This window comes from Balaenoptera ricei, chromosome 10 (assembly GCF_028023285.1).
Source record: "Balaenoptera ricei isolate mBalRic1 chromosome 10, mBalRic1.hap2, whole genome shotgun sequence".
Taxonomy (NCBI): Eukaryota; Metazoa; Chordata; class Mammalia; order Artiodactyla; family Balaenopteridae; genus Balaenoptera; species Balaenoptera ricei.
The window spans coordinates 92,623,673-92,651,017 of NC_082648.1; the positions used below are offsets into that span (position 1 = coordinate 92,623,673).

The 27,345-nt window shown below is 41.5% G+C and overlaps 1 protein-coding gene across 3 annotated transcripts in view; it reads right to left on the reverse strand.

Moving 5' to 3' along the window:
* The window catches only part of LARGE1 (LARGE xylosyl- and glucuronyltransferase 1), a 602,997-nt gene that overhangs the window by 61,596 nt on the left and 514,056 nt on the right, over positions 1 to 27,345 (reverse strand). For all 3 annotated transcript variants that reach the window (XM_059936844.1, XM_059936846.1, XM_059936845.1), the window contains exons 8-9: positions 26,476 to 26,588; positions 24,538 to 24,663 (exon numbers count right to left, since the gene is read on the reverse strand). In XM_059936844.1, the coding sequence (XP_059792827.1) occupies positions 24,538 to 24,663; positions 26,476 to 26,588 (239 nt within the window). The remainder of the gene's footprint in view (positions 1 to 24,537; positions 24,664 to 26,475; positions 26,589 to 27,345) is intronic.

Consider the following 27,345-nt stretch of genomic DNA (forward strand, 5'->3'; position numbering starts at 1 on the left):
CCATTACTCAGTGCTTTTGCATATTTTCCCCCTCCCTAGAATATCCTTATTTCTTCTCTACCATATTCATGCCTGCTTGTCCTTCATAGCTGAGCTCAAATGCACCTCTTCTGTAACTCTTTCCCTGATCACTCATGCCAGAAGGTTGTCTCCTAATAGTCTTTCTCTCCACTCTATTCTTCATTCCTAAGAGAACATTCATTTTGTTTGTAGTTGCAATGTCCCTAGCCCCTTTGAGTGGCTCATGATCCATTTAAGATCCAAGCAATCATGATGATTCTTCTGATTTCCCAGACTCCCTTGCAGCTAGGGGTGGCCATGTGACACAGGATTGCTCAAAAAGACACGTGGCAAAGCATATATTTGATTTCTTAATCACTAGGTTCAGATAAGGTGCTGTCTTCCTCCCACCCCACTCACCTTCCTGTTGTGAACAGAGATGTGATGACTGGCACTCTGACAGCCATCCTGTGACTGTGAAGTCAACACACTGCTGATCTACAAACCAGTTCTACAGCTGCTTACTCCAGGACTCTTAGGAAAGAAATTCAAACCCCCTATTTTATTTTAAGCCACTACAAATTGGGTTTTCTGATTCTCACTGTAAGCATTCCTAATATAACACCTAAGGCAGTTGCTGGGTCCTTCCTCAGTGCGCCACAGGCTCTTGTACTTAACTCTATTAGAGAACTCATTGCATGCTCTGGTAATTATTTATTTACATCCCTGCACCTGGCAGCATTGGAATATGAATTTCTGAGCCAGCAGGGACCATGACTTATTATGCTTCCTGAGTGCTATACTGCCTGGCAGGTAGTTAGTATTCAATAGCTGCCCTTTGGTTCAAGAATGGAAATCATGATGATGACATTCTCAATAATCCTCACATTCTGTCTGTCTATAGCAAATCAGTTATAAAAGCCCTATTCATGTGGGCTTTCGGATGGAGAAACATATTCCCCTTTTCTTCATCTAAGGGCCAAACAGCTTGTCATTTTCTTTTGAAGGAATTGAAGCTCCCTCTGTTCTTCCCTTGTCTGGTATTTCAAGGAGAAGGACAATGGTCTCACGAGGGTCTCACGAGTCCCTTTCCTCGTCCTCTTCAGGATTATGATGCATGCTAGAAAAGGATGAGCACATGCACTTGATCCCAGCCCCAGCTCCAGCTCTTATCCGCTAGGCGGCCTGCACACAGTTGCCTAGTATCATGGAGACAGTCTCTCACCTATAAAAGGGACATAACAGCAACTGCCTTGCAGTTTGTGGTCAAGACCAGGACTGATGGATTGATGGGCGTGAAGGCATTTCACACGTGCTCATTAAATTACAAAATACATCTGGTTTTAGACTTCATGAGTCATCCACCTTACCAACGAGGAAGGCTGGATGAAGACAGGAAAGGAAAGAGGAATAAGAAATAAGACTTAAAGGAGGAATTGCAGGTGGAGGCAGCCTGGGGCAGAAGTGCAGGATGGGCACAGACAACACAGCCCAGAGGAGACGCCACGCCAGGGGCCAGGCTCCTCCTGGCTGGACCTCAAGGAGAGGCCCGAAGAGGGTGCTTCCAGAAAGGAAAGCACTAAGGTGGGTTTAACATGCTGGGCAGAGATTGGAGAGTGCTAACAGGCAGGGGAGCGAGGCAAAGGTCACCCTTGCTTCTTCCCAACTCTGTCACCCAAACAGCTTAATGTATCTGAACCTCTATCTTCCAATCTGTTCAAAGGAAACAATAATAATACCTGCTTCAGGGGATCCATGAGACAAGAGATGTAAAGGCGTCCACCACGGAGCCCAGAGCAGGCTGGTGTTCAGCGTGCGTGAGTCTCGGGAACATACGTGGTCCGTTCCCATGGGATCTTCTCTAAAGTGACGCTGTCCCTCCGTCTGTATTTAAACCTAGACTGTTGGTTCCTTGAATGCAAGACCTGTGTTTGTCCAACTCTGCATGCACAGTGCCAGGTCCGGTCAACGTTTGCAGACAGCCATGGAATCCACTCCGGTTCTTTTCTTCCCTCCACCAACTGCTAAAGACTCTGTTCCCCCTCTCTCCCTTCTCCTTTCCCATTCCTGACAATTACCAGGTAGTGGCTATTAAATAAAAACAGTGTCCCTGATACTCAAGACTTCAAGCCACAGACGTTCTGTGACTCTTTGCCTCCTTTTACAAAGGTTCCTGTTGTTCCTTGATTTTTTACAAGTCCCAGAAAAAAAAAAAAATTCTTCCCAGACAAAAACACTACCCAGGAAAGGGGAAGAAAATAGATGCAACTCAGCGATTATTTAGTCCCCTCATCTGGAAAACGTAGACACTTAGGCCAGTGCATGCATTCGAGGCCCTGTCCTATAGCCTATCATTTCTTGTTCTGTCACCTGTAACATTTCTTATTTTTCCCTGCCTGAGGTGCTGGACGTTGTAAAGAGGGAAAAAAACGAGAACAGAAAAATGGGTATCTCTGATAACACTCAGGGCTGGGAGGGTCATGAATCCGAGAAGATCCTGCTCTGTTCTCGCATGTTCGTCATGTTTAATGTTTCTGGTTCTTTTGCTATATAATGGGGGTAGCAGTCCATTTGAACTGGATTCTGGCCTGTCTGAAGAATTCCGATGGACCTCTGAGAGCAGGAAGTGGGAAAGCGATGCATTCAGTACAAGGATCCTCCATGGCGTTGCCTGATGCGGCTTCTCTGAAGTTGTGTGACCTGTGGAAGGTCACCAGCCCAGTGCGCTCCCTCTCTACGGCATTAATTGCTAAGACTCTATTCACTTTCACTGAGTCCCCCCAGGGTCCTCCAGGGAGTGTCTCTGTTGATTTGAGGACAAGGAGGACAGAGGGAAGTGGGTTTCACCTCTAGAGACAGGCAGGGACCCTTCAGCTGAAGGATTCTACCAAGGTTGGTCGAGAAGCCGATTTGGCGGAATGTCAGTAATGCCCCTGGGGGTGGGCACCCCGTGATTCACTGCTTGGAAACTCCAAGAAGGCAAAACTGGCTTCCAGGATCCCAGCAGGCATCTTCTGTAGTGGCCTGCTGTTGCTTTTCCGTGTGCCCTGCACCCTTCCTTCACAGATCAAGACGCTGCCTTCTTCCGATGATTCTAACAGGGCTGCCGGTCAGGCCTGACCTGCTAGAGCAAAGGGCGTGTGACTCAGGCTGACCAATGAGACATTCCAGACTGTTCGTGGGCATGAGTCCCATGCAGGGTCAACAGAGTTGCTCTGCAGAGTCATGGAGGGAAAGAGGGTCTCTCTTTTCAATACGGGATCATGTGGGCTAGTCACTCTTATGTCCCCTTGCTTTGATTTCTTCATAGCATGTTTTCCTGCCTGAAATGACCAATTTGATCATTTGTTGTCTTGTTTGATATCTGTATTCTGCACTAGAATGTAAGCTAGGGAGAGCAGGGCCTGCGTTGTCTGGTTTTCCACGTATAACCAGCACTTGGAACAGTGCCTGGTCCACAGCAAGCGTGCAATATGTATTTGTTGAATGACGAGGCTCTACATACTGGCTGGGGAGGCTGCCAGAAGTCACCCTGCCATGACAGAGAAAGCAGAGGCAGAAAGAAAGCAAGACAGAGGGACAGAGAGAGAAGGAGAGGGAGTGAGGTCTTATGTCATTTGAGCTCCCATATCTAACTGTGTCAATGCAGAGGGCAGGATACTGAGCCCTCGCATACTGCAATGTACTGAGGAATAAACCTGGCTAAGTGTTCTACCAATCATACTATATCTATTTTAGTGCATTTATTAATATTATTTAATGATAACAATAATTTTAACTAAAATAACTCATAAAATGAACAAAGGACTTAAAAAGAGCCCTGCATTATTATTATTATTAACCCAAAGTACAAAATAAATACATGTGAGTCCTTGGGGTTATGAATACATGATGTAAGAAATAAATATAATTGGGGGAAAGAGACAAATCTCCCTAGAGAAGAACCCCAGTGATGTACGTGGATTCTACCCCCTCCCAGGGAGTGAAACTTAATCTCCTCACTTCCAGTGTGGGGTAGATAAGTGACTCACTTCCAAAAAAGGAAGAAGAAAAGGGAAACATAGTAACTTTATAGTGGAGAAGCCTGAAAAGACCACCTTAGCCAAAGAAAGGTGGTTAGTATCCTTAATAGTAACATGTGTGGCACAGTACATGCCTTGGAAGTATCAAGGTCAGTCATGAAAAAACAAAGACAGACTGAGAAACTGTCAGAGACCAAAGGAGACTAAGGAAGCAGGGCATGAATGGAAAAACTGGTGAAATGCAGCTAAAGCCTGACGTTTAGTAATAGCAATACACCAATGTTGGTGTGTCAGTTTTGACAAGTTCACCATTGTTACATAAGATATTAACATCAGGGGAAACTGGATGGGGCACACGGGACTCTATGTACTACGTTTACAATTTTTCTGCAGGTCTAAAATTCTTCCAAATAAAAGTGTATTATTAAAAACACAAACCAGTTCTACAAAGAAACGAGAGGTTGAGAATACTAGTAACACAAGCTTTTGGGACCAGCAAGAAAACAGCTGAGCTGACACTTCTGCTCCCAATATAAGCTCTTCCTTAGCTACATCTCCAAGTAGAGAAATGCCCATCTAATTAGATCCGACAAGAAGTTGGTTAAAAAAAATTTAAATCCTCAAGACTATTTCAAAAACCATTTATAACCATGATTGTTAAGGAAGAACTTCACCTCAAGTGTGTATTATGCCTTGAGATATTACTTAATGTTAGTACAGAGATGCATGATGAGCAAGACATTTAAAAACAAAGCATCCGGAATATAAAGACGAGCCTCCATAAATTTTTGATGACGTTTAAAGTCTTGTGGTAGTCAGTCTTGAAATTTACAAGGTTTCACTAAACCCCATGAAAAGAGTTCTGCAGTCTCTTTGGAGATTTCATACATCAAAATGAAAGATAATAAAATCCAATAAGGAAAACACTTGTTTTTCCTGCCTTGGCAAAAATGGCTGGAAAAACACACAGAAGATAATCTGGTAACAAATGAAGTAAATTCCTGGGTCAGCAAATATTATAGGAAGAGTCCTAGAAAACAAATGATGAAAGCCTGGAGAAACTAGTATTAGAACAAATTACATGGCTGATTTGCTATAGAGTTAAATCAAAGTACAGAGGATTCTGACATGGCGTCATCTTATGCTATTTGCAAGACTCTGTTTAGAAAATGAAATACACAAAGAACAACTTTTCAGTGAGCACTAAAGGAAAGATGTCCTGGGGAAGTGATATTCTGAGCAGTGAATTCCTACTTTAATGATGGTAATGTTTTATGGAGCGTGCATATGTGGAATGACTGAAGGTATAGCTGCTTTAACTGGAATAACGAAAGGATACCAAGAAAAGTTACAGAGGGAGTGCCCCATACTGAATTCCTTTACTGTATCACTGATAGGCAAGTTTGCAACAAAACACTGGAAGCCAGTGTGCATTAGTACTATTAGATGTCGTTGATTTGGTTAACTTTATAAAGACTGAAAATATAGAATTTTTACAATACTTTCTAAAGACGTGAGGAATGACAATGAAAATCTTCCGTCCAACATAGAGCTTAGCTGGTTGACTCACGGCAAAGGACTTATAATAAATGGCATACGTAAAGACGATTTATGCATTTCTGTTTTTACGAAAAAATGGTTGTCGGTGCTAGGCTATCTCACGCTTTTGGGAAAAAACACACACACCTGAATCCGACCCTTCAATGTAAAGGTGATGAATGGAAAAGTAACTACTTTTACAAAGAACCTGTAATATAGATGGAACTTTTAGAAATAAATATTTGAAATTGTTTTCCTCATTATAGGGATTTTTAGGCAAAAATGTTTTTCCCTATCATAACCCTCATTTCCACATTCCTAGAAACTTCAGTGGTTTGATGTCCATAATTACCAAATACTGCTTAGTGGATGCTCCCCTCTCTCAGAATCCCTTTCCTTCTTAACAGAGCCCAGATTATCCAGGGAAATGTTTCTTACAGTGGGCTTCTGAAGAACCTGCTCCACAAGGCATTCCATGGTCAAGGTTCTGGGTGTCGACATAGAATACGTGGGGGAAATGCTGGGGAATCAATAAAATCGATCAGATTTCCTTGCTGCAGGATATCATAACAGGGTATCTGGTACAGTAAATGGTACACGGAACTCCTCTCTCCCCACCCCTCCCCAGCTCTCCTGTTAGTGTTCTAAAGAAATCTCACTAACAGTTCTTAGAACTGTTTAGATACGTACTCCACAAAGTGCTATTATTGAAGGGCGAATTCTCCAGAGCCATGGCCTTGCTTCTAGGGATCTTGTTGATGTTTCCAGGAATAAATGCATCTGAACTTCATCAGCTATGCGTAACCAAGCCAGTGACGGATAACTTAAATCAATAACAACCAAAGGAGTTCAGTTCTAAAAATTACCACATAAGCCAAGAATGGGTGAGTGTTGAGGCAAAGACAAAAGACTAAAGCTTAAAGCACCCAAAGTCCCCTCCACTGAGCGGGTTGTTCTCCAGCACAGTATCAGGGCACAAGATGACGAGACACACACCAGTGCTTAACCCTGGGCAAGCCGTTTCCCCTCTGTGGGTTCCTGCTTCCGGTCTGTGAAATGTGAGCATTGGAATGGATGAGCAAGAAGATCCCTTGTTTACAGGTTTTGCCTACCAGCTGACTGAAAATTACCCCAAGAGAGTGGGAACAATACTGATAGATTATTAATAATAAGAATTCAAAAAAAGTCATGTACCCCAATGTTCATTGCCGCACTATTTATAATAGCCAGGACATGGAAGCAACCTAAATGCCCATCGACAGATGAATGGATAAAGAAGATGTGGCACATATATACAATGGAATATTACTCAGCCATGAAAAGGAATGAAATTGAGTTATTTGTAATGAGGTGGATGGGCCCAGAGTCTGTTATACAGAGTGAAGTCAGAAAGAGAAAAACAAATACCACATGCTAACGCACATATATGGAATCTAAAGAAACGGTACTGATGAACCTAGTGGCAGGGCAGGAATAAAGACGCAGATGTAGAGAATGGACTTGAGGACACAGGGAGGGGGAAGGGGAAGCTGGGATGAAGTAAGAGAGTGGCATGGACATATACACACTACCAAATGTAAAATAGATAGCTAGTGGGAAGCAGCTGCATGGCACAGGGAGATCAGCTCCATGCTTTGTGACCACCAAGAGGGGTGGGATAGGGAGGGTGGGAGGAGGCTCAAGAGGGAGGGGATATGGAGATACATGTATACATATAGCTGATTCACTTTGTTGTACAGCAGAAACTAACACAACATTGTAAAGCAGTTATACTCCAATAAAGATATAAAAAAAAATAGTAAGAATACTAGGTGTAACAGATACATACTACTGTATATAAAACAGATAAACAACAAGGACCTACTGTATAGCACAGGGGACTATTTATATTCAGTATCTTGTAATAACCTATAATGGAAAAGAATCTGAAAAAGAATATATATATATATATTCAGTTTTGCTGTATACCTGAAACTAACACAACACTGTAAATCAACTATACTTTAATTTAAAAAAAAACACAAAAAAACAAACAAAAAAGAATACTAGGCTTACTACATGTCTCATAACCCTGTACTAATATATCACCCCTTTTCATCTTTACACCTCCTCTACAGAGTGATTACTGCCCCACTTTCTCAGATGACGACAAGGTGAAGAGAGGGTAAGTAGCTCAGCGACAGCCCTGCAGCCTGGCCCACAGTGGGTACTCTGCAGTTTGCTGGGTGAATGGGCGATTCCCAGGTATGAGCCCTAGAGCGATGGTGCCAAAAGACAGACTACTTGGACAGGGGTCAGCTGCCTCATATTTAATCCCAGAACTCCTCGGGCTTACCAGCCGCAGCGGTGCACAGAGACAAGAAAAGACTTAGAGTCCTCGGACTTGGGTCATGCAATGAAATCAAACAGGCACTGGCCTGAAGTAAAGAGAGGTCTGGTTGGAAGGCGGTAATTCTAAATTTTAGATCTTCTTCCCCAAAGCAACTGTTTTTCCTTCCTCAATCCATCCTAATCCTCCAAAATCAACCTTACCATTCATCATTCTTAGTACCCTCTCTCTGCCTTCCCCTGCCTCATTTTTCACTGCAGACAGCTTAGCTATGGCAAGCTCAATACACTAATACATGGTGGTCCCCTGTCTTCCTCAAAAGATGTGAAATCTGACACCTCTCTTAAGTATTATAAAATGTTTTAAAACTTGAGTTATGTGCTACTCCTTTTATGCAAATGTTACAGATTGCCTCTGGAACACACATCATTTCCCCATATGGATGGCATGTTTTCTCTTGTTTTTTCTCCTCTCCTTTAGGGCTTTTCTTTTAAGTGCACGCAGCTCCTAATTCAAAAATTCAGGCTCTGTGCCTGCTGCTTCAAATTCACATGTTCTTTCAAGGAGGGAATGTTATATTAAGGGTCTCTGTTCTGGAGTTAGCCCTCAAAAATGCACTTAATTTAAAGAGGGCTCACACAGAATAATCCTATAGAATCATTATCTCACATAAAATACTTTCCTGGGAAAATACCATTCAGGTGGGAACTCAGCCCCAAGTCAGAAGAAAGAACCTTGGACTGAGAGTAAGACAGACACGAGTTTGAATCTCAGCTCTGTCGTATTGAGCTGTGGGATTTGGGGCAAGTAAGTGACTAGTCTGTACGATTCTTAATTTTCTGATTTATAAAACAGACGGAACAATATTCACCCTGTGAGACTTTTGTCAAGATTAAGTGACACCATACTTGGAACACCATTCCCACCCAACTGACCTGGAATATGCCATTTCATCCTTTGGGGTCCTGGTCACAGGACCAGGACCCCAAAGGATGAGATGTGTTTCCTGTCAATCCCAGAAAGGGATCAGTGCATTCTGGGCAGCTGTGTCTGTAGCAATGGCGTGGTCCCTGTTGCTTGCCCACCCAGCATCCGGTTTACTCTTTCTAACTTGCATGTGAGTTTCCACTCCCGATTCTCCAGGGCTCTAAGTAGGGGAGGGATGGAGGGAGGACTGGGCAGAGGGCCAGCCAGGGTGTTTGGGGGCTGAAGAGTGATGTGAGGGCAGAAGATGAGGAAGCAGCGGAATTTGGATATCAAGATTCAGCTCAGACCTCCTACAGAGAACCCTCCAAGGTACAGGCTGCGTCCCGCTCCCAACTAGACAGGGCTCCTCCAGCTGCTCTCAGCCCCCTTTACTTCCCTGCTTCACAGCACTTAGCAGGCTGCACTGGGATTTTCTGTTTCCTTACTGGTTAATTCTAAATAGTCTGTGACCTTCCCAAGGGCAGGAACCATGGCTTACTCAGCCCTGGGCTCCAGTAACTCTCACAGACCTGAGGACTGGACCCACTGCTTGCCACTTCCTGGCCATCACCCACTATTTCTGACCAGGGCTTCCTTCTCTAACAAACAGTCTACTAAAGACTCAAGGACTAGACATGATTTCCTGGAATCTCTCGCAATCTCCCGGCTCTAAGCCAGCACACAGCTTCTTTGCTGGTCTCCTGAGTCTGCACTCCTGGTGAAGGAATAAAGAGCTGCTCCTTTGGGTCCCTCTCTTTTAATTTAAGACTCAGCCAGGGAAGGCTGAGTCATCAAGCTTTAGGACTGAAGAGATAAAAATGGAGGTCTTTGAAACACAAAAGACGGAGGTAAGGTCAAGTGCATTTCTACGGAGCACTCAAGGGGCCTGGCTGAGAACGGGGCCAAGAATAATGGTCTCCATTTTATCGAGGATTTTGTAACTGAGCCTGAGAGGTTAAGTGAGTTACTCAAGTCCTTCAGCTGGTAAGAGGTAGAACTGTCACTAGAATTTACAGGATTGCTTGGCTCCAAAAGCCTAGATACTTCTTCTGCCTCCTCAGTGAAACCACTCCTCCCCTTAGATGTTCTCTTAACCAACCTATACTCGGCACAAAGTTGTCAGCTGACACCCAGGGCAGGCTAGATGCCAAGGCTGGTAAACTCCTCTCTGGCAGGAAGTGGGAGCCTGTCTGCAGCTACACCTGAGCCCTATGTTATCAGGAGGGAGCTGTGTTTGTTACCAAATGTGTTTTTATGCCACTTCAAGTGTAATTGGAAATGAAATTAAACATTCTTTGAATTAGGTGAGAGTTGCTATTTCCACGAAAGGCAAGATAAACATTCTGGTACAACTCGATAAAAAGAAGTTCTTAAAAAAAAAAAAAAAAAAAATTGGCTGTCGGATTAGGCATGGGTGAGATGACTATATAACAGTGAGGGAAATGCAAAAGTCCAGGACTGCCCTTCACTTGCTTTGTGAGAGTCCTTAAGTTCTTGCTCAACTTGAAAGGACCCCGAGAACCACAGAGGACACAGATGGAGAGTCACTTAAGTGACCTTACAGCACAATCAGCCACAAAAAGACCTGGCCCTGGATTTGCCCAAAAGGACAGTCAAGGTGAATACAGTTTTATGAGTCTTGCTTAAACTGACGTTTTCTATCAGCTGACCCAGCACAGGTCCCTGTGGATCCCACAGGTGAGCTTCTTAGATTGGCTACCCTTTGGGGCAACAGTGTAAGTTGATGGAGAGCAGAGCTCAGGGTACCCTGGATACTCCCCAGGGAGGGACATAATAACTAGCAAACAGGAGGTTCCTTCATAGATGCTGAACACAATGAAAAAAAGTGGGGGAGGAAGAGAAGAAAGAAAATTAAGAAGAAAGAAAACAACAAAGACACACCTTTCCCAGGAATCTGAGGCCCAGGTTGGCCTGGAGGGACCTACAGACATGCTGTGTTCTTGGACCAGCTCTTCAGGCTCTTCATCAATGTCCAGACCCTGATATGACCCAGAGGGTGGTGCTCAGGCCTTCCAGCCTCTCTCCCTCATCCCCTAATCCTCTCCCCACCTCCAGGGCAGCTCCCCTTTCATATATTGCCTGTATTTCAGGGTTCTGTGTTAGATTGTGTTAGATAAGCTATCAGTGATAAAATGACTTCTGTTTTAGGTTTATCTAAAAAGATATGGGGGGGATTAACCAAGATGGCAGAGTAGAAGGACACCAGAATCACAACTGGCTGCTGGACAATCATCGACAGGAAGACACTGGAACTCACCAAAAAAGATACCCCACATCCAAGGACAGAGGAGAAGCCACAGTGAGACAGTAGGAGGGGCGCAATCAGAGTAAAATCAAATCCCATTAACTGCTGGGTGGGTGACTCACAGACTGGCGAACACTTATACCACAGAAGTCCACCCACTGGAGTGAAGATTCTGAGCCCCACGTCAGGCTTCCCAACCTGGGGGTCCGGCAATGGGAGGAGGAATTCCTAGAGAATCAGACTTTGAAGCCTAGTGGGAATTGACTGCAGGACTTTGACAGGACTGGGGGAAACAGAGACCCCACTCTTGGAGGGCGCACACGGAATAGTGTGTGCATCGGGACCCGGGGGAAGGAGCAGTGACCCTGGGGGAGACTGAACCAGACCTACCTGCTAGTGTTGGAGGGTCTCCTGCAGAGGCGGGGGCTGGCTCTGTTTCACCGTGGAGACAAGGACACTGGCAGTGGAGGTTCTGGGAAGTACTCCTTGGCATGAGCCCTCCCAGAGTCTGCCATTAGCCCCACCAAAGAGCCCAGGTAGGCTCCAGTGTTGGGTTGCCTCAGGCAAAACAACCAACAGGGAGGGAACCCAGCCCCACCCATCAACAGTCAAGTAGATTAAAGTTTTACTGAGCTCTACCCACCAGAGCAACAGTCAGCTCTACCTACCACCAGTCCCTCCCATCAAGCCTCTTAGATAGCCTCATCCACCAGAGGGCAGACAGCAGAAGCAAGAAGAACTACAATCCTGCAGCCTGTGGAACAAAAACCACATTCACAGAAAGACAGACAAGATGAAAAGGCAGACGGCTATATACTAGATGAAGGAACAAGAAAAAACCCCAGAAAAACAACTAAATCAAGTGGAGATAGGCAACCTTCCAGAAAAAGAATTCAGAATAATGATAGTGAAGATGATCCAGGACCTCGGAATAAGAATGGAGGCAAAGATTGAGAAGATGCAAGAAATGATTAACAAAGACCTAGAAGAATTAAAGAACAAACAGAGATGACCAATACAATAACTGAAATGAAAACTACACTAGAAGGAATCAATAGCAGAATAACTGAGGCAGAAGAACGGATAAGTGACCTGGAAGACAGAATGGTGGAATTCACTGCTGTGGAACAGAATAAAGAAAAAAGAATGAAAAGAAATGAAGACAGCCTAAGAGACCTCTGGGACAACATTAAACGCAACAACATTCGCATTATAGGGGTCCCAGAAGGAGAAGAGAGAGAGAAAGGACCAGAGAAAATATTTGAAGAGATTATAATCGAAAACTTCCCTAACATGGGAAAGGAAATAGCCACCCAAGTCCAGGAAGCACAGAGAGTCCCATACAGGATAAACCCAAGGAGAAACATGCCGAGACACATAGTAATCAAATTGGCAAAAATTAAAGACAAAGAAAAATTATTGAAAGCAGCAAGGGAAAAACGACAAATAACATACAAGGGAACTCCCATAAGGTTAACAGCTGATTTCTCAGCAGAAACTCTACAAGCCAGAAGGGAGTGGCATGATATACTTAAAGTGATGAAAGGGAAGAACCTACAACCAAGATTACTCTACCCGGCAAGGATCTCATTTAGATTTGATGGAGAAATCAAAAGCTTTACAGACAAGCAAAAGCTACGAGAATTCAGCACCACCAAACCAGCTCTACAACAAATGCTAAAGGAACTTCTCTAAGTGGGAAACACAAGAGAAGAAAAGGAAACAAACCCAAAACAATTAAGAAAATGGTCATAGGAACATACATATAGATAATTACCTTAAACGTGAATGGATTAAATGCTCCAACCAAAAGACACAGGCTTGCTGAAGGGATACAAAAACAAGACCCATATATATGCTGTCTACAAGAGACCCACTTTAGACCTAGGGACACATACAGACTGAAAGTGAGGGGATGGAAAAAGATATTCCATGCAAATGGAAATCAAGAGAAAGCTGGAGTAGCTATACTCATATCAGATAAAATAGACTTTAAAATAAAGAATGTTACAAGAGACAAGGAAGGACACTACATAATGATCAAGGGATCAATCCAAGAAGAAGATATAACAATTATAAATATATATGCAGCCAACATAGGAGCACCTCAATACATAAGGCAACTGCTAACAGCTATAAAAGAGGAAATTGACAGTAACACAATAATAGTGGGGGACTTTAACACCTCACTTACACCAATGGACAGATCATCCAAAATGAAAATAAATATGGAAACAGAAGCTTTAAATGACACAATAGACCAGATAGATTTAATTGATATTTATAGGACATTCCATCCAAAAACAGCAGATTACATGTTCTTCTCAAGTGCGCACGGAACATTCTCCAGGATAGATCACATCTTGGGTCACAAATCAAGCCTCAGTAATTTTAAGAAAATTGAAATCATATGAAGCATCTTTTCTGACCACAACGCTATGAGATTAGAAATGAATTACAGGGAAAAAAACACAAACACATGGAGGCTAAACAATACGTTACTAAATAACCAAGAGATCACTGAAGAAATCAAAGAGGACATCAAAAAATACCTAGAGACAAATGACAATGAAAACACAACGACCCAAAACCTATGGGATGCAGCAAAAGCAGTTCTAAGAGGGAAGTTTATAGCTATACAAGCCTACCTCAAGAAACAAGAAAAATCTCAAGTAAACAATCTAACCTTACACCTAAAGGAACTAGAGAAAGAAGAACAAACAAAACCCAAAGTTAGCAGAAGGAAAGAAATCATAAAGATCAGAGCAGAAATAAATGAAATAGAAACAAAGAAAACAATAGCAAAGACCAATAAAACGAAAAGCTGGTTCTTTGAGAAGACAAACAAAATTGATAAGCCATTAGCCAGACTCATCAAGAAAAAGAGGGAGAGGACTCAAATCAATAAAATCAGAAATGAAAAAGGAGAAGTTACAACAGACACCGCAGAAATACAACGCCTCCTAAGAGACTACTACAAGCAACTTTATGCCAATAAAATGGACAACCTGGAAGAAATGGACAAATTCTTAGAAAGGTATAACCTTCCAAGACTGAACCAGGAAAAAGCAGAAAATATGAACAGACCAATCACAAGTAATGAAATTGAAACTGTGATTAAAAATCTTCCAACAAACAAAAGTCCAGGACCAGATGGCTTCACAGGTGAATTCTATCAAACATTTAGAGAAGAGCTAACACCTATCCTTCTCAAACTCTTCCAAAAAATTGCAGAGGAAGGAACACTCCCAAACTCATTCTATGAGGCCACCATCACCCTGATACCAAAACCAGACAAAGATACTACAAAAAAAGAAAATTACAGACCAATATCACTGATGAATATAGATGCAAAAATCCTCAACAAAATACTAGCAAACAGAATCCAACAACACATTAAAAGGATCATACACCACGATTAAGTGGGATTTATCCCAGGGATGCAAGGATTCTTCAATATACGCAAATCAATCAGTGTGATACACCATATTAACAAATTGAAGAATAAAAGCCATATGATCATCTCAATAGATGCAGACAAAGCTTTTGACAAAATTCAACACCCATTTATGATAAAAACCCTCCAGAAAGTGGGCATAGAGGGAACCTACCTCAACATAATAAAGGCCATATATGACAAACCCACAGCAAACATCATTCTCAATGGTGAAAAACTGAAAGCATTTCCTCTAAGATCAGGAACGAGACAAGGATGTCCACTCTCACCACTATTATTCAACATAGTTCTGGAAGTCCTAGCCACGGCAATCAGAGAAGAAAAAGAAATAAAAGGAATACAAATTGGAAAAGAAGAAGTAAAACTGTCACTGTTTGCGGATGACATGATACTATACATAGAGAATCCTAAAAATGCCACCAGAAAACTACTAGAGCTAACCAATGAATTTGGTAAAGTTGCAGGATACAAAATTAATGCACAGAAATCTCTTGCATTCCTATACAATAATGATGAAAAATCTGAAAGAGAAATTATGGAGACACTCCCATTTACCATTGCAACAAAAAGAATAAAATACCTAGGAATAAACCTACCTAGGGAGACAAAAGACCTGTATGCAGAAAACTATAAGACACTGATGAAAGAAATTAAAATGATACAAACAGATGGAGAGATATACCATGTTCTTGGATTGGAAGAATCAATATTGTGATAATGACTATACTACCCAAAGCAATCTATAGATTCAATGCAATCCATATCAAACTACCAATGGCATTTTTTACGGAACTAGAACAAATCATCTTAAAATTTGTATGGAGACACAAAGGACCCTGAATAGCCAAAACAGTCTTGAGGGAAATAAACAGAACTGGAGGAATCAGACTCCCTGACTTCAAACTATACTCCAAAGCTACAGTAATCAAGACAATATGGTACTGGCACAAAAACAGAAACATAGATCAATGGAACAAGATAGAAAGCCCAGAGATAAACCCACACACCTATGGTCAACTAATCTATGACAAAGGAGGCAAAGATATACAATGGAGAAAAGACAGTCTCTTCAATAAGTGGTGCTGGGAAAACTGGACAGCTACATGTAAAAGAATGAAATTAGAATACTCCCTAACAGCATACACAAAAATAAACTCAAAATGGATTAGAGACCTAAATGTAAGACTGGACACTATAAAACTCTTAGAGGAAAACATAGGAAGAACACTCTTTGACATAAATCACAGCAAGATCTTTTTTGATCCACCTCCTAGAGTAATGGAAATAAAAACAAAAATAAAGAAATGGGACCTAATGAAACTTCAAAGCTTTTGCACAGCAAAGGAAACCATAAACAAGACGGAAAGACAACCCTCAGAATGGGAGAAAATATTTGCAAACGAATCAACGGACAAAGGATTAATCTCCAAAATATATAAACAGCTCATTCAGCTCAATATTAAAGAAACAAACACCCCAATCCAAAAATGGGCAGAAGACCTAAATAGACATTTCTCCAAAGAAGACATACAGATGGCCACGAAGCACATGAAAAGATGCTCAACATCACTAATTATTAGAGAAATGCAAATCAAAACTACAATGAGGTATCACCTCACACCAGTTAGAATGGGCATCATCAGAAAATCTACAAACAACAAATGCTGGAGAGGGTGTGGAGAAAAGGGAACCCTCTTGCACTGTTGGTGGGAATGTAAATTGATACAGCCACTATGGAGAACAGTATGGAGGTTCCTTAAAAGACTAAAAATAGAATTACCATATGACCCAGCAATCCCACTACTGGGCATATACCCAGAGAAAACCGTAATTCAAAAAGACACATGCACCCGAATGTTCATTGCAGCACTATTTACAATAGCCAGGTCATGGAAGCAACCTAAATGCCCATCAACAGACGAATGGATAAAGAAGTTGTGGTACATATATACAATGGAATATTACTCAGCCATAAAAAGGAACGAAATTGAGTCATTTGTTGAGACGTGGAGGGATCTAGAGACTGTCATACAGAGTGAAGTAAGTCAGAAAGAGAAAAACAAATATCGTATATTAACACATGTATGTGGAACCTAGAAAAATGGTACAGATGAGCTGGTTTGCAGGGCAGAAGTTGAGACACAGATGTAGAGAACAGACATATGGACACCAAGGGGGGAAAACTGCAGTGGGGTGGGGATGGTGGTGTGCTGAATTGGACGATTGGAATTGACATGTATACACTGATGTGTATAAAAGTGATGACTAATAAGAACCTGCAGTATAAAAAAACAAACAAAACAACTAATACTAAACTTTCATTGGGTTATTTGTATGGAAATATGTTAATATAAATGTTTCAGACATTACATGAAATTTCTAAAAATCTTATATGTTCTGGTATAATGTTATAAGTCATAATCTTAGTTATTACTTTAAAATGTATATCAGAAATAACTAATTTTCTTGTCAACTGCATTATTATGAACTTTCATCAAATCTTTAACCATGGTCATTTTTAAGTCTTTTGTCATTTACAGACAGTTCTGGGTGTACTCTGATGCTTTTGCAAATATGTTCCTATAAAAGGGTTTCATCTTCAAGAAATTCATGGAAAAGACTCTGACAAGTACAGGTTTTTGGTAATTGACTGTACTGCTGAACTGAATAAATAAGCATTTTCAGAACTCTAATGAAAAACTGATGAACTCATAAAAGTGCTAACAAAAGATGAAGATTAAAAAAAATTAATTACATGGGACTGAGTGAACTGATGAGGATGAGTATAATTTTTGTGACTTTCTGTTTGAATTAAAAAAAAAAATCCCACAAGGACTCAGAGGCAAAGAATATACAAATCAATTTTCACTGCAAAGTAAAGGAGCTGTTACAGTGGAGGATTACTGGACTGAATGTCAATATTATGACATAGTATGAGTGTGTTTCATGTTTGGAAATTGCAATCATTGTTGCTTTTGTTGTGGTCATCCATGTACAATGCTTGGTGTCAGTCTATCTCTTGTAAAAATAAAATACAGCGTGTGTGTGTGAAAAAAAAAAGATATGGATTAAACTTGGTTTAAATCTATCTTCATGGTTTTGTCATTTAATGGAAACTCCTCTATTCACACATAGAAGAGGCTGCCAAAGGGGGTTCACAAATTATTTCATTTGATAGGTTCAAAGTGACAATAATTAAGCAACACTAAGCAACGCCAAAGAGGCACAGCCATCTGCTACGCCAGCACGTAAGCTCTACGTGACCAATGGCTTTGTCTGTTTAGTTTCCTGCGGCATCACTAGGACCTGTAACAGTACCTGGCATATAGTAATCACTCAATAAATACGGCAGCATGAACACATTGGTATGTATGTGATGGGTAGATGGGACATACACTTGGAGACCAAGCTTTGTTGGCATCTATAAAACACAGAAGTTGAAAGTTTGCAAATGAAGAGTCTCCTCTAATTTATGAAGCTTTTTCTTTTCCTTTTTGTGGCTGCCAATTTAGAGGTGCTCAGAAATCATGCCAAATATACTGGCTTATGACTGGTTTCTTTAATGAAACTCATACTAATCCTCCTAAAAACAATCAGTTTCATAGGACACTTGCCAAGGTCCCTCCACCTCCAGATTTTTTTTAAAAAATTTATTTTATTTTTATTTATTTTTGGCTGTGTTGGGTCTTCGTTGCTGTGTGCGGGCTTTCTCTGGTTGCGGAGAGCGGGGGTTACTCTTCGTTGCAGTGCGCAGGCTTCTCATTGCGGTGGCTTCTCTTGTTGAGAAGTACGGGCTCTAGGGACGCGGGCTTCAGTAGTTGTGGCTCACGGGCTCTAGAGCGCAAGCTCAGTAGTTGTGGTGCATGGGCTTAGCTGCTCCGCGGCATGTGGGATCTACCTGGACCAGGGTTCAAACTCGTGTCCCCTGCACTGGCAGGCGGATTCTTAACCACTGCGCCACCAGGGAAGCCCCAGATTTTTTTTTATTGTGGTAAAATATATATACAATTTACCATTTTAACCATTTTTAAGTGTATAGTTCAGTGCCCTTAAGTACATTCACATTGTTGTACAACCATCACCGCTATCCATCTCCAGAACTTTTTCATCATCCCATACTCAAACTCTGTACCCATTAACTCCATATTCTCCCCTCACCCCAGCCCCTAGTAACCTTTATTCTACTTCCTGTGTCTACGAATTTGAGTATTTTAGTTATCTCATATAAGTGGAGTCATACAATATTTGTCCTTTTGTGTTTGGAGTATTTCACTTAGCATGTCTTCAAAGGTCATCCTCGTTGTAGGCTGACAGAATTTCCTTCCTTTTTCAATAAGGCCTGCCAAGGCTTTTAGTTGCACTGATTTTTGTGGAATTTTATTGTTTTTCTTTTTGATATGAAAATAAGACTTGAGCTTTTAACTCTACTGTGCTGCTGCCTAGTCAAACAATGCCATTTATTATGAGGACACATGGCCTGACTTCAATCTGTCACCATTTGCCCACTGGTAGCTGGCAGAGTGCTTTCTGCAGGAAGTCGACCAAGTCTCAATTTTTGACCAATTACATCCAAGCCGTAGATTGTAAAATAGGTATTACTTCAAGTTTACAGTATGGTGCCAAAGTGTTTTCCCAACTTGGTTGTATACATTTACACTCCCATCGACGGTACAGGAGAGTTCCTACTGATAAATGAGACTTTATTAGTACCACTTTTTCAATTATTTGTGGTCTTAATTTTCACTTCCCTGATTAACAAAGAGGTTGTACATCTTTTCAAGTGTTTATTGGCCATTTTCTTTGCAATTCTGTGAAATGAATTTATATTTTACACATTTCTCTTAAAAATTAAAAATTTTTGTATACTTTGTTTACTAGTCTTTTGTCAGTTGTGTATGTTGAAACTTTTTTTTTCTTTTCTCTTTTTGATGCCACTTTGATGGAGTTATTAATTTCAATGTGGTTGAATTCATTGACCCTTTCATTTATGATATACGCTTTTGGTGTTTTCCCTATTATAAGGTCATAGGCTAAGTTCCTAATTTTTAAAAAATCAACATTTAATTTGGCCTTTCCCTTTGAAGTCTCTAATCCATCGGAGTAAGTTTTGTATATGGTGTGAGACAGGGACCCATTTTCAGTTTTTCCTGATTATTGTACATAATCAGGTGTCTCAACACCATTTACAGAAAATTACATCCTTTCTCCAATGGCCAGCAATGCCACCTTGTCATGTATCAAATTTCCATAAATGTGTGGGTGTTCGTGGGCACCCTATTGTTTTCTTTTAATTATTTAGCAGAACCCTAAGCAAATGCTCAGCAGAAGTTTGCTGTAGGTTTTCAGTAGATTCTGTTCATAAGAGGTTTTGTCACAAATGAATATTTAATTTTATCAAATAATTTTCCTGCATCTATTTAGATAATCAGATGGTATTTCTCCTTTAATCTATTAACATGCTAAATGACACTTGTGGATTTTTTTCAATGTTAGATCACTCTTGTATTTCCTGGAATAAACCCAACTTGGCCATGATGTATGATCTATTTTATACATGGCTGGATTCAGTCTGCTAATATTTTGCTTAAGATTTTTACATCAGTATTCATGAATGAGACAGGCCTGCAATTTTCCTTTCTTGTAATCTCCTTGTCTGGTTTTGGTATCAAGGATATCCTGGCCTCACTGAATGAGTTAAAAAGTGTTCCTCGGGCTTCCCTGGTGGTGCAGCGGTTGAGAATCCACCTGCCAATGCAGGGGACACGGGTTCGAGCCCTGGTCTGGGAAGATCCCACATGCCGTGGAGCAACTGGGCCTGTGAGCCACAACTACTGAGCCTGCGCGTCTGGAGCCTGTGCTCCGCAACAAGAGAGGCCGCGACAGTGAGAGGCCCGCGCACCGCGATGAACAGTGGCCCCCGCTTGCCACAACTAGATTAAGCCCTTGCACAGAAACGAAGACCCAACACAGCCAAAAATAAAAATAAATAAATTAAAAAAAAAAAAGTGTTCCTCTTTTCCTATTCCTTGGAAAAGTTGACTAAAAACTGGAAATACCTTTTGATTAAAAAAAAAATTGGTAAAACATCTTCTTCTCACTATCTATCTAGGGGTACTATTTTCTTTGTAAGAAAGTGTAATGACTAGAAAATAATCCAGACTTTATATTTTTTTCTTAAGTCCGTTTTGATAAATTATACATTTCTAGGAATATGTTCCTTTCACAGTTTTCAAATTTATTGACATAATTTTGTTCACAGTATTCTCTTGTTATCTCCTATAACTCTGCTTTATCTCCTAGATAGAAAGTTCCACATGTGAGAGGCTTTTGTTTGCTTTAACCTTCGTTGTATTCCTAGAACTCAGAAGAATCACTGGGCTCAAAAACATTAAGAGATTGAGTAAATGAATCTGCATTTATATCTTCTTCTTGGTGAACTTTTTGTTTTTAAGTTGTGACCATCTCTGTACCTACCAATGCTTTGTCTGATATCAAGATAGTCACCCAGTTTTATTTGGGATGATATATGCCTGATATTCTTTTCCCATAATTTTACTGTCAACCTTTCTGGGTAGTTTTGTATCAGGCATGTCTCTTGTAAATAGCATATGTTGGATATTGTTTCCTAGTCAATCTGACAACCTATCTTCTCCCTGGCAAAATTTGTTTATTTGATTATTGATATATCTGGACTTATTTACATCATTTTGATTTCTTGTTTTCTATTTCCCCCTACTTTTTCTATGCTCTTATTTACTTTTCTTTTCCTTTTTTTTGCATTTTTTTTTTTTAAGGAATTCCTTTATTTTTATTTATTTATTTATTTATTTATTTATTTTTGGCTGTGTTGGGTCTTCGTTTCTGAGCAAGGGCTTTCTCTAGTTGCGGCAAGCGGGGGCCACTCTTCATCACGGTGCATGGGCCTCTCACTATTGTGGCCTCTCTTGTTGTGGAGCACAGGCTCCAGACGCGCAGGCTCAGTAGTTGTGGCTCACGGGCCTAGTTGCTCCGCGGCATGTGGAATATTCCCAGACCAGGGCTCGAACCCGTGTCCCCTGCATTAGCAGGCAGATTCTCAACGACTGCACCACCAGGGAAGCCCCACAATCCTTCTTGTATCTATGGATACCTTTTAACAGTTCTGAAAAATTCCCATTCACCACCCCATCCAATGATGCCTCACTTCCAATTTTCTCTTTATCTCCTTCTGAAAATCTAATTAGACATATCCCAATATCTTAACTTCCCTTTATTTTTCTATCTCTTTTTTTCAGTGTGCGTGTTTTGGGTAATTTCCGTAGATATCTCTTCATGTTCACTAAGTCTCTCTTCAGCTGGGTCTAATCTACTGCTTAACACATTTATTTAATTTATAATTTCAATAATTATATTTTTCACTTCTACAAGTCCTAGTTGATCTGAATAGGCCTATTCATCTTTGAGAATCTCTTGTTCCTCTAATCTACTTTCAATATTCTTTTTTAAATTTTTTATACAATACGAATGCTTATATTATGTTTCATGCCTGATGAGTCTAATACCTGTAGTCTTTGAGGTTTAATTCTATGGTCAGTTTCTGCCCTCTCTCATGGTAGCTTACTTCCTTGTGTGTTCAGTGATAACTGACTGAGAACTCATTTTTCTAGAAACTCCATCTAAAGGATTCTGAAGTCTTGTTTTTGAGAGTATTCTTCAAGATCAGATTTCTGTTTGTTTCTCCCAGGGGTCTGGAAATTTTTCATTTTCTTCTGTGTATTTCTGCCCCACACATATAATTTTAGCCCCCCAAATAATATGAGCACAGGCTTCAAATTAGGAATTCTCAGGGGAAACATTTCTCTCTTATTCCACCAAAAGCAAAGAATGAAACAGGCAACAATCTCTGTTGTTTCCTCCTATACTATGGGTTTTTAAACTGTTTAATCTACCGAGGATATCACTCTTCATGGATCCTGACTTTATGTCAGGGTCTTCTAATTGTGTTTTTTCGTGTTGGGGCCCAAGTTCCCACACATAGCATTTCAACAGAATGGCTATACATATGGGTTGCCTGATTTTGATTTAGGCCTATTATCCCAGTGCAACCCATGGTAGCATTCCCTTGTTTGAACAATAATTATACAGCTACCTACATTTATACCAGGCTCCCAGACACCAAGGATAAGCAAATACCCAGCAAATGTCAGATGCAGCTGCTTTTTGCTTATCATTCTGGAGTCACACTTTATCACTGTTTTTTGGCCTCTGCTTACTTCATTTAATTTATGAACTGATCAGCTATGCTTTCAAAACATTAAAAAAATTTTTATGCAGCATTTTTAGGTGTTCTTTATAGGGTTGGTTTTATTTTCCTCCCCTTTGAACTTTTAATTCATGATATTCTTGGAAATATTCCTGTGCATTTCATCTGTTCTCCTTATGTCTAACAAATATATGACATATTGAAGGAATTTCATAAATGCTGATTTAAAGAATGAATAATGCAGGTACTTCTGTTTTAAATATTTTGCAATGAATTTCAAGTGCGTTAAAAAACAGTTCTTTGTTTTTGACTCTGTGATTTCACTCCTGAGAAGGTGTGAACTTTGAGCTGTTCAATATTTATATTTGTGAAAGTTTGAAAACAACTAAGGTAACCAGAATGGCTAAGCAATGGAAGAATACAAAATTCCATGTAAATTGTGACTATAAATAAGATATAATATGTACATAATGTGGATATGGACCAGAAACCAATAAGAGAAGCCTGACTTGTTAGAAAAGCAAGGTTTGGGTCCCTTTTTCCTTTTTATAACTTGCAATTATTGTCACCACATTGTCACCTGGGCAATGGGTATAAATTTTAAATGAAACAAAGTCTCTATGGATGCATGTATCTAGTTCTTCTGTTACAGCCAGAGGGCAAACACACTTGGTGTCAGACAGGCCTGGGTTCAAATCATTAATCTGTCATTTAATAGCTGAGGTCAGTTATTCACTCTTTCAACCCTTCACGACTATAGGTAGGGAATTCTGACACACCCCTTAGCTCTGGGCTCAGCCACACAGTTACTTTGGCACACAGGATGTCAGCAAGAAGGACTCGGGTTTCCTTGTGTGCCCTAGGGCTTCCTTTTCCACCTCTGCTTTGCCATGAGAACGAGCTAGACTGGCCTGCTGACAGGACATGGGAGACACTGGAGGAGAACCAAGTTGCCCTAGCCACCAGCCACCCCATCTGAAGCTGACCATAGACATTTGGCTAAGCCAGTGAATATCAGACAACCATCCAGTCAACCTGTGGACTCATCAACTAAATACACGGTTGATGATTTAAGCCCCTATTAGAATAGTTTGTTACGCAGCACTATCTGTGGCAGTAGGTAATTGATACATACCCCCCTTCTTCTTTGTCTATCTCCTGTCAGGCCTTACCACTGTGTTTGGTACTTAGAGACCAATGATAAAGGCTTTTCTCTCACTGTCCCTTCACCCTGCTGGCATCTCACCTCATCCACAACTATCACAGCATCTGTCATATTTCTTTACATTTATTTCCTTACATGTTTCTCTGCTCCTCTCTGCCAAGAATGATTTGAAAGTAAAAAATAAGTTATTCATATCCATATCTACAGCACCTGGCACAAAGTAGGCCCTCAATAAATGTTTTCATTTGAATTAAATGACTGGATTTGGGGAGCCAACATGAGCCAAAACAGCCGGCAGCAGGTAGCAGGAAGAATAACCACACAAGCTGGTTCTTGTGCTGGGAGGCCTGACGCTTTCCAGAAAGCCAAAACAGGGCGGGGTGGGGGGGAACAAAACAAAGAATAAAAGCCCATTCTTTTTGCTCTTCTGCACCCTTCTCTCTCTCTCTCACCACACTGCACACAAAGCTCCGAGCCAATCATCCCCCTGAAGGGCGCTGCCCCATCCAGCTTCCCTCTGCCACCGCCCACCAGGGCCTTCCTTACCCTACCTTTAGATCAGACACGTCTCTGTAGCACTGCTCAGAGCGGGTGTGGTCTGACAGCTGCACGTTCCAGAAGCAGGGGAGCTGATACACGAGGAAGGGGTTTTGTTTGATGACAGCGTTGAAAATATCCTAGGGGATAAAAGCCAGAGATACAGTCAGATGGGCTGAGCTTGTGATGCTGGCTCTTGAGGCACCGCATCTCCCGTGCAATCTCTCTTGAGCCCCCTGCTCGGAGCACAGGCTCACTTGCACTGCAGGGCATTTCCCTTGCCTTTTATCTCTAGAAACCAAGCAGTCACGTTTGGATAGAGAGGGGGGAATGCCCCACACTGACTTGAAGCTCACGGGTCCTGCTGGTCTCAGTGAGCACCATCCAGCAAAGGGGGCAGACACGGAGCGTCTTTTCCACCCGAGCCAGCATGTAATAAATGAAGTCACTTTTCCGCCCCTCTTCTCACCTCACCGAGGAACCCTGTGTCATCCATCCTGAGCCTCCTGGAGAGGAAACTGCGTGATGACAGGTTGCTCTGCTCATTGAGGGGCTGAGACAAATTACAGATCCTGCTTCAGCAGCATCCCTGGGGCGCGGGGCAGACTCGGTGATGGATGCACCTGGGATTCCTGCGGGCCAGGGTGCCTGTGCCCGTGCTCCCCACTTCCAAATCCAACTCTGACTTTTCTAGGGAGGCTTTACTTCTTTCCAGCTCTTCTCCAAGCTCTTGCACCAGGCAGGCCACACATATTAACTAGCTGCTGACAGGTGGTTTCGGGAGGTGAATTCGCAGGAGATGGCTGAATAAACTATCCTCATTGGACATGGACAGGCAGTTGCTAGCTTTTGGGGACACACTCAAGTCATTATGACCTGACTTGAAATATGATGATGGAGGACAATTTTCCCCTCAGGTTTAAAACAGCTACCTGGGTAATTTTTAACTCATTCATTATACCATATCTCACGTTTGAAAAAGGAAATTAGTTTCTGGCTGCTTGGGAAATACAGAATAATAACAATGCTAAAAAAAAACAGTAAACTAACACCACAGAGTTTCTTGTTTCGTCCACATTAGAAAACTTTGCAAAAATTCAACAAATCAGACAACTGAATGTTGAACAAAAACAGGGAGAGTGAGCTTGCTTTTTGGTTAAACAGGAAAGGATAAAATGCACAGAACTCAGAGAAATCATCTTTACATTTCAAGATGGCCATTTATACCATGGGAAACTCATAATCTAGATGTGTGACCCTGGTAGATTCAACGTCAAAGGCTCAGGCCTCTGCATTTCTTAGCCAAAATGAGAAATGGGGTTTTAATGAATTTATGTTAATAGTTTGGTGGAGTTCATGGGCTTCTTCAGATTGCCTGGATTAAAAGCTGGTTTCACCAGCCAAGGAGGTTTGTCCCTTCTATTTAAACGCATTTCCCTTGAGGATGGGGTCATAGTATAGGATCTAAGCAAAAGGCTTTGCTTCAAAAGTTAGATTCTATTTGCCAGAAAGGAAAATGGAATCTTGTCTGGGAAATATGCCTTGGTCTTCTGGAATCTCAGGGGGCAGGCACTGGATATTCTACACCAAGATGAAGACGGTGACCTCCTAACACACCAACTTATCATTTACTTATGACTCTTCTTCAATAAACTATGAGCTCTCTGAGGCCAAGGACTGTGCCCTTCATGTATCTCTGCAATCCTATTTCTGAACATATTCCCTGGCACGCACTGTGTGCAGGGCAAGTCTGCTGAACACGCACATGAACGAACAAGGGGAATGAACTAAGGGGAGTGCTGTTGTCTGAGGCTGGCAAGTACAAGGCAGATCTATCCAAGTAAGCAGTCATACAGATCTGGAAAAACAATGCAGACTCAGCCACTTGCCAATTTTGAGAAACAGCGCCAGGGAGCTCAGGAATAACCGTACCTTCTAAGCTGGCTACTCACCTGATCAGCTAAGGATGTGGAGAGCATGCCCATCAACTCCCTCTCTGCGGTCAGCCTCCACATCTGCTCCCACTTCATCTTCCGCAGCTTGTCCAGAAGCAGCAGGATCACCCCTAGACAACAGTACAGGACGGAAGAGAGGAAAAACACGACAGTAAGAGAGACAGCCAGGCACGCGTGTCCACGTGTTCTGGAGATGAACACGCCTGGATTCACCCCAGGCTCTGCCAGGTACTCAGGATGAGACGTAAACAATCTCTCTGAAATATCCTCATTGCGTGGAGAACATTAACACAGACCTCAGAAGCTGTCCCTAGGACTAAGTGAGATGGGCAAAGGAGCCCAGCACGCCCTGGAGACGGATGGTGGTGATGGCTGCACCACAACGTGAATGCACCAAATGCCACTGAACTGCACACTGAAAGATGGTTAAAATGGCATTTTTATGTTATGTTTATTTTACCACCAAAAAAAAAAAAAAAAAAAAAAAAAAAGCCTAGCACTGCACCTGACACATAGTACATCACCTGTAAGCATAGATTCTCTCCGATGTTTTTCTCCAGGTATATGACAACCTACCTAGGGTTAGCTGATGGATGGTGTTTATACAACATATGCCATTTATCTTTACAGAAACAAAGCAGATCCTCTCTGACTTTATCCTGGGTATGTCTTTGCCAATTTGCTTTATACCTACTGATTAGCCATATGAGCTCGTTGCAGTAGTCCTGGTTTCAACAGACTTTTTTGGTCCAACAGAATCAACACAGATGGAAACTATGGTGAAGGCTGTGCTGATGCTGGGTGTTCAAGATGCGGCTCCAACAGCCTTTGGGTTCATAAGAAACTAATAGTCAGAGGCTGCTTCCT